The sequence below is a fragment of the Toxotes jaculatrix genome, chromosome 15 (genome assembly GCF_017976425.1).
Source record: "Toxotes jaculatrix isolate fToxJac2 chromosome 15, fToxJac2.pri, whole genome shotgun sequence".
Lineage (NCBI taxonomy): Eukaryota > Metazoa > Chordata > Actinopteri > Toxotidae > Toxotes > Toxotes jaculatrix.
Genome location: NC_054408.1, coordinates 8412488 through 8424570, shown reverse-complemented (window position 1 = coordinate 8424570; position 12083 = coordinate 8412488). Strand labels below are relative to the sequence as shown.

At 43.4% G+C, this 12083-nt stretch overlaps 1 protein-coding gene across 1 annotated transcript; it reads left to right on the top strand.

The window, feature by feature from the left end:
* The first annotated feature begins 10710 nt into the window (after nucleotides 1–10710).
* Nucleotides 10711–11745, top strand: sox1a (SRY-box transcription factor 1a). Its single transcript, XM_041057307.1, has one exon. It carries the CDS (start codon nucleotides 10711–10713, stop codon nucleotides 11743–11745), a length of 1035 nt encoding a protein of 344 aa, XP_040913241.1.
* The last annotated feature ends 338 nt before the right edge of the window (nucleotides 11746–12083 follow it).

Genomic DNA, 12083 nt, shown 5'->3' with positions numbered 1-12083 from the left:
AGCTCCTATCCATTACACTGTGTGTGTGTGTGTGTGTGTGTGTGTGTGTGTGTGTGTGTGTGTGTGTGTGTGTGTGTGTGAGAGAGAGAGAGAGAGAGAGAAACATGTAAAGCTACCTACCTATATAAATCGTAAGAGCTTTTAGCACAGTAAATGTCTGTGTTATAAAGGGATATATGAAAACATAGATGTTGCATAAAGGGTAAAATATAAGATGGTGCATTTTAATCATTTTAAGGTTTTTGTGAAATAAAATTACACTTACTCCCACACATGCGCACATTACACACACTCTTGCACTCACACTCACACGCATACTCACATTCACGCACCATTGGAAAAGTGACTTGTTCGAGGCAAGTTTTTTTCTTTGGGCTTTTGTGTTTTTGGTGCTCCAAAGTTGCAGGGGATGAAGTCTAAATGATACGGAACCATTCTTCAGTAGAGAACTGCCCAGACGTCCATTGCTCAGCTCTATGTGTACATGTGTGTGCCCTGTGCATGCCCTCTGTCACTCAGCAAATGGAAGCTAAAGGTGGTTGTCTGTTATTTCACTGCTGATATGGGGTTTTCCTGTAAATGTTAGCCCCTTTAAATAAGAAAATTCACAGTGTCAACCTCATAGCGTCAGGGTGACACTGCAGTATAAGGTGTCACATATGCAAAGTGTGCAGAAACCCAGCGGGGAGGCATTTAATACATCAGTCACTAATCACCAATAAGCTGTTTACAGTTAAAAATGTAATTTATGCATAAATCAGTCACACTGAATTATGGGAAACACTTTTAAATATTTACAGATACATGTAAAATAGAACAAAAAGCCTTTTTACACACATATTACTTTCTCATAGGTGCTCTCCCTCCCCAAGTAGTCTGGATATGTCATTTGCTTTTAAATTGCATTATCATGCAAAATGAAGCAGAAATTTGATGAAACTCAGATGGATTCACCTGAGTTAATGGAATATGGGTTTAAGAGGGAACTAATTATCCTAGTTTAGCAGGGAGTGAATGTATTTCTTTGGAAGGCCTGATTTTGAATGTAAACATTAATGGCCTCCTTGATTAGCATAAGAATGGTGTGTTATTGTCCTGCTCACTCTGCGTCCTATTGGATATGCATCTGTGCCAGACACAGACACACAGACATACACACATATACACACACACACACCGCACAAGCTTTAATACACTTATTACCTGCCTTATCTGCTAACAATGCTGTTTTTGTTGTTTTGCTAATCCATAAAATTAATTTTTCCAATCAAATTACAGTTTTAAGGCCCAATGACATTACTGGAGGCTTTTTTTTTTCTTTTGCAGAGGCCAAGACAAAAACAAACAAAATCAAGCTCCAACTGTCGAGGTGAAGGACAACATTTGATGTAAGCACAACTGAAGAGGGTGAGTCATTGTGATGTTCTTCTTCTTTGGGTTTCACACTCTTTGGGCAGTATTTATATCTGTGAAACATACGAGAGCAATAGGACATTACTGTATAAACAAAGGAGAAACAGAGAGAAAGAGGAGGGAAGTAAAGGGAAGAAACATGGGACCCAGGTGAAGAGTTAAATTAAGAAAAGAAGGCGATGAGGAGAGTTAAAGGGCAGGTGAAGAAGGGAGGCTTTGACTCGGGGCCTCCCGGGGACGATGACCTTATTTCAAATTCTGGGTGAGGGACTATAGTTAGGCAACTGAGGAGGCCCCCCCCCCAACCAAGTCTCAGGTAGACACACACACACTCTGACACACTCAAACGCACTTTCAAGGCTGAGTTCAGGAATAGAGACCCCCCAGAAGTCCTGCAGCTCCCTCAAAGGCCAAGCTGCTGCCACTGTTGTTAGTAAAGCCACACAATAGGTTACACATACAATATTCCTCCAAGGTTCAACTTCATGTGCTCAGTGGACTAGTATTAAACAAGGAAATCAAAACATTTACATGGTTTGCCGTAAACCAGTTTACATGATGTGTTTAACAGTGGGGATGGTAACCTGCAGGGACAATCTTACTGGCAGAATAAATTAAAAGATATAAAATGAGTGTTTTGTGATCTTTTCACAGTTTGCTGATAGTCTTTTTATTTGTAGTCCATGGTAATTACGGTAAAAACAAGCACTAAAACTAATGAATCATATTATATAGAAGTAACAGTCTGTCACTACCATTGACCACATTGCAGTTTACATTTGAAAACCTACTGACTCCTCCTTTGTAATGTGCAAATAGTGGCACCACAATACTGGAGGCTGCTCCTGAATGCAGCATTTTGACCTATAAAGATTTCCAGGAGTTGTAGAGCTAAGCTCCAGCTTGGACTGCTAGTTGTAAGTTAAAGCTACCCCGCCTGATGATGACAGTTGTGAATATTATAATCAAAGTAGTGCCTCAGTCTGAAATCTCACCTCAGGGTTTAAGACAATGACGCGATGTCTTTAAAGTGCTCAGAGAAAAAGTGGAAATTTGAATCTGATCTGATCTGCATTTCCATGCCTGCTGGGCAAACTCATCCACTGATGAAGATCATGTCATGAGAATCAAAAGATTCAGAGCAGCTGCTAAATTGACCTTGTGTTGAGTTTGTTTTCTCAGATGCATCGTTAGTGGTCACATGGGTCTTGTTGGTGTGAAAAACCAATACACCAGTGTGCACCACCACTCATAATAATGCTGCTGACATCGCTGGCCCTCCTCCCACACAGGAAATGAATCATTAATACCCCTTTTCCTTACACCACATCCACTTTGAAAACACGAACTTGCATAGAAAATGACAAATTGTAACAAATTCCCTTTGGCGTTAACTAGACTGTTACTGCATTACAGCCATACTCAGGTCCTGGGTAAGGGACAGCTTAATCAGGATAATCTGGTCCACTTTAAAGACTGTGAAGAGAGTTGGACAACATGACAACAAACATATTACATCACTTTACAACAACACTACAGGCAATGTGCATAGTGTTATTTACAGTTGTACCCTTTCTACACAAAATAATCACATTTTATGCTATAATATTTATATTATTAATAAAATAGTGTAATTCATCCCAATAATCTGTAAATCTCATTTTACAAATACTACTCAGACTTTGGTTTTTCCCCTGAGGCAGAGACGGTGAGGAGAATTCATAACCCTCTTTACAAAGTTCTCACTTTTCCCGTCATCTGCCATCCTTATCTTTACCCCACTACTCTGTTTTGCTACAGCCGCATCAATTTAGTGCTGAAAAGTGTAAAAACATGCATCACTAGCTGAATGGGCTACAGAGTACATCATTGCTAATAAGATCTAAGTGCCAAAGTGGTTAACTAGGAGTCTGTCTCACTGCCTTGCTCCCTCACAGTCTTTCTGAGTCTCATTCTGTCTTCTGCCTTCCCTAAACCAGCCAGCCGCTCATATACCTCCTTAATTTGTATCCATTTTTTTTTCTCGTCCATCTTTTTATCCGGCCGTGTCTATAACATGACAGATTTCACCATAAAGAAAGCTGTTCCATTAATGGGCCTTGACCTTGTCTGACTACTGTACTTAAAAACCTTATCTACTATAAAATGCACTTTCCCCTAATCACTCGCTTCAGTCTTTAACCCCCCCCATTCCACACCCCAACTTTCCATTTCACCACGTCGCCTCACCATAATCTCCTGATTTTTTTTTTTCCTCCTCCATAAATTTTCTGCTCCTCTCACCTTACAAGAGCCCCCCTCTGTTGTTTGTGGGGGCTTGCCTGATAGCCATTAGTGTTACACCCTATTACATCAGTAATGACTGACTGTGAGCTCTAATTAGAGATGTGTTAGCGAGAGCTGACTTACCCCCCCACCCCCACTCCTCCTCCTTCCTGCTTTTCCACAGAGCTGTTACTGTGACTCCATCGCCGTGGCGACACCATTAGCACAGCACCTCTAAGAGTTGCAACTCCTGACTGTTAAAGCCATTACATTCATTACAGACCAATCAGAGGGGAAGGTGTTATGGCTAATTGATAAGCTGAACAATGCATAAAATCTTGTCTCTAATTGCCCTGCGGGAAAAGGAGAAAGCACCCTGGGAGAAAGAGACAGTGAGAGAATGAAAGAGAGAGAGAGAGAGAGAGAGAGAGTGCAAGAGTGGGGAAGCGACCGGCGTGCTAATTTCAAAATCTGATATTTTTTCACTTGAATAATTTAGGCTTACAATATGTCTTCATCCAAACATGCTGTAGATTTTTTTTCCCCTTGTTGAATAATGGGATGTTTCTTCTGAGTTTGTCATCTGTGATAAGATGATTATCTGAAAGGTCTGTGGCACATTGTGAAGAGAGTCTCGCCTTCTCTGCTGGAGTAGGTAATCCTGGGTAATAGCATTATGGACACAGTGTTTTCCTAAAGCCCATGATTATCCACTGCTGTTTGCTGTGGCATTGACATTGGCCTCCCTGGTCTCTCTCTCTCTCTCTCTCTCACCCTCTCTCTCTTTCTCTTTCCCTCCTTTTTTCTTACTCTCCTCACTTGTTCATGTCATCCTGTCTCTGACTCACCTCTCTATCAAGCCCTTATATGCTCTTCTCTTACGATTCTAACAAGAGAAGAAGATGAAAATAGAGCACATGGAGCAACAAAAGAACAAATTGCTTGTAGACAAGAGTGCCCCAGATTTGAATGGCATGTTATGCTCTCTTTGTGAAAAATCACACTTTCAGCTTGGCAGTTTGGGGTTACCATCTCGCTCTAAAATCAATAAGGACACGATGCATCGTGTTATTTTCTAAAATACGTCAGTAAGTCCAGCACATCAACAAGTTTCAGCCATTACCAGCTTGAAATATTCTCGACACTGGATCTCCACCCATGTAACTGACAAAATATGAACTCAAGTTCCACAGCATTTAAATCTATGTTTTGACATCTTACACCGTTTTTATAACTTCATTCATACTTTTATTTACTGTGGTGTGTTTCACATTCTGATAGCGTCCTGTTACCGTAATTGTCTTATAGATTATATGCTGCTTTCATGTTTTGGTGAGCTGAAGACAATTTTCCACTTTGGTGGACAATGAAGGCGCCTTATATTCTTTTCTATTCTGTTCTAAATGTGGAAATAAGGCTTAGAACATACCAGATTACATGCTTCTCATACAAGTGTGTGCCTCATAGTTTTCTCTGCTGCCTTGTCTCCACAAAAATTCAAACTCATTGTTTAAGAGAGGGTCTAAAAGCAAATGAAATACAAATTCTAGATTTGTTGTTCTTGCAGGAGTTACAAATCCTTGGTCTTTATGTTTTTAAGTGTCACATTATAGGGATCTACGCGTTAGAGAGAGGGAGCCTGAATGAACAGAGTTAAGACCTCTGCTTTTAGCCAATTGGCTCACTGTATCCTCAAAGCCCCCCAACCCCCACCACACTCATAGTTTCAACATGGCCTTTTTACTTAGCTCTACCACTTTGTGTCAGTCTCCTGCTTGTGTGGTTTACATGTAGTACTTATTTGATGCAGTACATCTGACAAAGTGGCAGAGTAATCTCTGGTGAATTAGTGAAAACGACAGGACATAGAAGTTGTTTTTATCTGCAGCGAGTCGGGTTTTTTTGCGAGGCAGAAAGTAAATGAAAAGGTTGGTTATCCACCACTGGCTTATTGAGTCTACGCCAAGAAATGCCATGCGAGTTATTGTGACATTATATGTCACGGAATGACGGTTGTTCTTAAAAGGTGGTGACATCCCCCCTGTTTAAGGCATATTTATGAAATGTGTTCTTACTTTAAAATGATAGATTTTTGGAGGTGACTTTAGGAAGTGGACGACCAAATGTTTGCTGGCCAGTTAATCTCACCAGGTGATTATACAGCGGTGAATGATCACTTCTAAGCATATCCAGGAGTCTGCTTTGTTGCTACCCCTTGTTCCTAAACAAAAGAAAACCAGGGAATTACTTTTATAGCTCCCACAAATTTTTTTTTCACATTGGCTCCCCAAGTAAACAGATGGACGTGTGAAGCAGCAAAGACACCTGCTAGCCACAGCGGCTTTAAGTTAGGGAGTCTGTCAGCTCTAGCAGCCCTGAAGCCAAGACGCTGCAACAGGCAGAGGAGGGAGTCAGCAGCAGCGTGCCTGATTCTCCAACAATGAAGGAGCTGCTCAACCAGACTCTGCTCCTGTGTTTGCAAAACAAACGGGACGTGGGAGGGTTAAACTGAGAAGAAATTAATCTGTGAGGGGATCAACACTGAGTTCATAGTGGAAAGGAGTAGACTGAAAAGTGTGTGTGTGTGTGTGTGTGTGTATGTGTGTATGGGTGTATGTGTGTATGTGTGTGTGTGTGTGTGTGTGTGTGTGTGTGTGTGTGTGTGTGTGTGTGTGTGTGTGTGTGTGTGTGTGAAAGCTTGACAGTGGTGAATCTCAAACCTGTGGTCCTGTGTGTAAATAATCATGAGCCCAGCTTTATCTCATAGTATTGTATATGTGCTTTTGTGTATGTGTGCTGTATGAAGTGTGTGAGTGTGCATGTTTTCCCACCTAGAAAGCTGTCAGGACCACATGCTTGCAAGCTGTTCAGGTTCATATAAATACATTTCCTGGACACAGTGGACATCACAGTATCAAGCAAAATGTGATGATTCCAGGATCACATTGTTGAAAATGGTGTGCGTCTTGAGTAAAAACAGCCACCAAAGTCAATTCCTCCCCCTCCTCCCTTCGCCCCCCCCCCGCCCCCCTCTTTGCATCCTTTTCTGTTCCAGGATCAGTAATGGGAGTCAGTATCCAGGAGGAGGCGAAGGGGGTGCGGGGCTTCTCGCCAAGTCCTCGCCCCTCCTCCGCCAATGCGGCACAGCTGCCTTTCAGAACCCCGCCGCTCCAGCCCATTCATCCTGGAGAGCCAAAAAAAAAAAGTGGCTATTTATTAGAATACTTGTTTTGTATTGTTCTGTGCTACACAAAAGACGCTTCATTATGTTAGAAGCAAGCCCCTTTCGCAGAGAGAAACAATAACTTGGAATTGTCTTTTTTAGAGTGTATAATAAATGTCATTTTTTCTTGTCTCTGCCCCTCAGTATGTGTTGAGTAGTGGGTTTGGGCACCGGGTATGGATGGCCTTGGCACTCGAGCGGCCAGACTGTAGTGGGAGTAGCGGTCTTACATGAAGCTTTGGAGGGTTTAGGACGGCTTTAGGAGTATGAAGGGAGAAATCTGCCCACTTGGTCTGGAGTAGAGGGAACGAGGGGAACATGCGTAAGTTTGCATATGACAATTCCGTACACAAAAAGGCAATTTACACACACACACACACATATATATATATTTGACTTATATATGCGCTAATCAGATAACCTGTTTGTTGTGCGTAAAATCTACTTTTGTTTAAAAAGTAGATTTTTGCCGGGGGGAAAAATTGTGGGGTAAAGCGAACTTGAGCGCGCTCTGATCTCACTCTTTGCGCACACTGAAATAAACGTCTTTATTGGCAACGTTCATTTCAGTGCATAATATAATGTGTGTATCTAGCTGCAGGCTGTCGTTTTATTTTGGAACAAATGAGCTCCGCGAGGGCTTGGCTGCACAGCGCGCACGGCTCCACAGCTCCTGGTGCTACCAGTTGCTCTCTAACCGGCTCAGGTTGATTTTCCGAAGTGACATTACCGGCTGCTGATCTGTTCCGGACCGAGTGGTTATTGTCTGTTACCACCTTTCTTTGGCTGAATCAAAGAGAAAATTCTGATGCATGCTGTAAAATGAGGAACTAATTATTAAACGACGAATTGTTACAGTGGTTAGTGGCTGTCAATGTTTACGTTACATGATTCTCTTAAGTGTTTTTACTTTTCAGTAGGCGGGGAGAGCCGGGTGGAAGCGGTGGGGGGGCTGATCATCGCATCTTTAGTTTTTAGGGTGTGTGGACTGACGCTCCAAAACAGGTGCTTTCTCTCTTAAGATCTGTTCAATAATCGACCAGTGCGAAGCCCGTGTTATGCGTCCAGGTGATCAGCAGGTGACCACAGCTCCTTCCCCCCCCAGAGCCAACACCGCCCTGTCCCATGCGTTCTGGCTTGTGCACAAACGCACACCCACGCACCACAGGTGGAAAATGTTGTTCTGTCTCAGGTTAACTGCTTCAGGAGAAAAGATCAAAGATGAAAGTGGGTTACTCGGATTCTAGGGTCTAGGGTTTTGTGACCTTTTTTTTGCGCATGAGGGTTACTTTGGGGAGGAATGAGTGCAGAACGAAAAGGTATAATGACACCCACTGGCCGCTGTCTGTTCATGAGTCTGGACGTTTATAGTTGCATATATTCACTTAAATATATTTATATTAATTTGTTGTAGAGGGTGGGGAGTGTGGGAGACGTCGGATAACTGCTTTGACCCTTGGCCCCAGTCCTGCACCATCGTCGCGGTGCACACACAATCCTGTTGCAGAGGTCGCGCACAAAGGAGCGAGGAGCTTTGAAAAGAGGTTTGTTAAAAGAGGAGTAACTGATGGGAGATGTCAGAGCGAGTAAACAGGGACCACCGGGGTCCCAGTGTCAATGTAAAGGCTAAAGGCTCTACAACCCTAAATCCACTCAACAATGAGAATAACTATTTATAATAATAATAATAACAACAATCATGAAAAATAATTCCCGTTCAGTTCTGAAATCTTTTGATCAGATTGTTTGATTTGGCATTTGATGTCCGTTTTAAAGAATTTAGACCTACACGAAGCCACAGGCCTGTGTTTTAAAAATCAACTTAAAAGTCGACGTTTGAGTTTGAAAATATGTTTCATAAATTTTGAAACAACAAACATGCCAAATCTAGTTTATGTTGGCTCATATTGTTGCAGTTACACGCCTGTTTGGTTTAGTTTAAAAAAAAAAAAGTCTTACATTTAAAATTACAGGCTACGTGTTTTAAATTAAATTTACTGTCATCTGTTTTAATATTGAGCAAAATGTTATTTCCATATCTATATTACAAACCAGTTTTCAGCCAGCATTGTTCTTTCTTTCTTTTTATTGGTTTTGTGGTGTAATATTCACTGGCACTCCCTGCCCTATTGCTCTCCGGGGTTCCGTCATTACATTGTCATCTTTCTCGGGCCTTAAGCCACATGGCCTGGACCACTGGAAACGTTTGTTGACCATTGTGATATCCCGTTAACCCTATTACCAAAGACGCATGGATCCGTCCGAGTGATCCCGCTCCCTCGGGCCCTAAGCAGAGAGCTATATCAAGCTAAGCTCTAATTAAAATAAAAACAGCAAAGAACGATAGAATGATTAAATCGTTAGTCTCGCCGCGGGAAGTGGTATTTCGTTTTCCCTTTCAATTAGAGGTTGATTGGGCTTTTCAGAGGAGGTCAGCTGTGAAATCTGAATTATATATGCGCGGACTCGAAGACACATAGACGTGCTTCCCTCTCATGGTTTTCAAACGGGCTGCTTGAGTGGACGTTAAATAAGAGACATAAAATACAACAACCTAAAACCATTTTAAAACAAACCAAAAAAGAAACTACGCGGAGCAGCTTCCCATGTGCCATTTCTTTTCATCTTTAGCTGCAGGCACAGACATGGCCAGGACTCATTCACCATCACCAGCAGACGGCGATAACGGCGCTTTGCCCCGGCAATTTCACGTCATTATATGGCTATCCATCCTTGTGGGCTTCCCCTCTTAGACCCAGTTTTTTTTTTTTTTTTTTTTTTTTTTACCAAATCTCTCTCACATCATCTTCTTCTTCATCTTCTATTATTACACACCTTAATTACATACCTGGAAGGGAGAGAGAGACAGAGAAAGAGAAAGAAAGAAAGAAAGGGGGAGACAGAGAATGATGGTCTGAAAAAACTGATTTTGAGGCGCTGATTGAGCATCAAATGGTCTGAAACTGAATTGGTTTGACTGCAGTGTAAATCCAGACCTTAAAAATACAGTTGGGCCCAGGCTTCTGGGACGCGCAGTGAATGTGAGAATAACCTGTTAAAAACAGGAGAAAATGCTCAGACTTTAAAGCGGGAATACACGGATAAAGTGAATAAATAACTTCACCCAAACTGCTGCTTGATGTGGAAGCTGTCTATAAAAAATGTTATTTATTTTTTTTAATTCGGCAACCATATATAGGCCATATTTTAAAATATGTTGAGATGTTTGACTCATCGTAATCACAGACTGCGCCCACCGTTTGGCTGCTACATCACTGCTAACAAATCTCAGTTATTTTTGTTTAGTTGAAGTCTCTGAGAGCATGTTTGGAAATTTCAAATGCCTTGTGCTATTTGTGGGATTGACCCTCCTCCCTGCCTCCTCCTTCTCCTCCTCCTCCTCCGGTGTGTTCTTCCTCTATGGTCCTCTGGTCACCTGACCAAACGCCATGCAAATCATTCTGCTGCTAGAGCCTCATTGGCCGCTTGTGGCTCATTTAACCGCTGTCAGTGCGCATCATATGGCCGCCGCTTTAACCAACTTCTCAACTCCGACAGGGAAAGTGGCTCAAATGCACATTCTATCACAGTGGATGTGAACCAACTCAGGCGAAGACAGGGTGAAATACTGGTTGGAAAACATTTTATATCCCTTTTCGGATTAATTTTTATCTCGCATTTGATTCATTTGGGGTTAGAATATCAATTTTGTAACCCAGTCGACCTGTGCGCACCCGATCTTTGTGCGCGCCTGACCCATCTTAAAATAGACTTTTTCTCTGTTGGTGGCGAAGTTTAAAACCAGGTGAATGTATAGCATGATGATGGAAACTGACCTTCATTCCCCCGGCCCCCAAACGAACACGAACACGGGGCAAACGGGGCCGAACAGCGGGTCCAAGGCGAATCAGGAACGGGTGAAGAGACCGATGAACGCGTTCATGGTGTGGTCCCGTGGGCAGCGGAGAAAGATGGCACAGGAGAACCCCAAAATGCACAACTCAGAGATCAGCAAGCGATTGGGCGCCGAGTGGAAGGTGATGTCCGAGGCTGAGAAGCGCCCTTTCATCGACGAGGCAAAACGTTTGCGAGCCATGCACATGAAGGAGCATCCGGATTACAAGTACCGGCCAAGACGGAAGACCAAGACGCTGCTGAAAAAGGACAAATATTCCCTTGCCAGTGGACTGCTTTCTGGGCCCAGTGGGGGCGGTGGAGTTGGTTTAGGGGTCGGTATGAGTTCATCGGGGGTCGGACAGAGGTTAGAGAGCCCCGGGGGTCACGGAGGCTCAGCCGGCTCCGGCTACGCGCACATGAACGGCTGGGCGAACGGTGCTTACTCGGGGCAGGTGGCTGCAGCCGCGGCGGCCGCAGCGATGATGCAGGAGGCTCAGCTAGCCTACAGCCAGCACCCTGGGAGCGGAGCGCACCACCACCACCACTCACACCACCATCACTCACACAACCCCCAGCCCATGCACCGCTACGACATGACAGCCCTGCAGTACAGCCCCATCTCGAACTCTCAGAGCTACATGAACGCTTCTCCCTCCGGCTACGGCGGAATCACCTACACACAGCACCAGGGCTCCGGCGTCTCCTCTTCAGCTGCCATGGGGACGTTAGGGTCGCTTGTGAAATCGGAGCCGAGTGTAAGCCCTCCCGTTAGCAGCACACACTCACGGGGTCCTTGCCCCGGAGACTTGAGAGAGATGATAAGCATGTATTTACCGACCGGAGAGCCGGGGGACCCGTCAATGCAAAGTAGACTCCATGCCTTGCCGCAGCATTACCAGAGCGCCACGGCTGGAGTGAACGGGACGGTCCCTCTAACACACATTTAGAACTCACTCAGAATAATTGAAAACTGCAAACGAACACATAACCAAATATTTACCTCTTTTCTAAATAACCCCGGTCCCGAGAACTACCTGCATTTTGTACAGAATGTTTATGATATTGTAAATGAAGGGTAAATAGCATATTCATCTCGGCTTTTTGGAATAGCCACCAGTGGAATTATATAACGAATATGATGCTGAGATATTGGTTATTGTGCTATTATCTTTTTGTCCATTACTTCACAGTCTTAGTTCAGGGTCATGCCAGGTTCACGTGGGGGTATTTGGTTCAATTGTCTCATTATTTTTGGGGTTCTTGTAAGTTATTTGAGATAAATGAG

Excerpts from the sequence above, each read along its gene's own strand:
- sox1a (XM_041057307.1), top strand. The coding sequence starts at position 10,711 with ATGTATAGCATGATGATGGAAACTGACCTTCATTCCCCCGGCCCCCAA.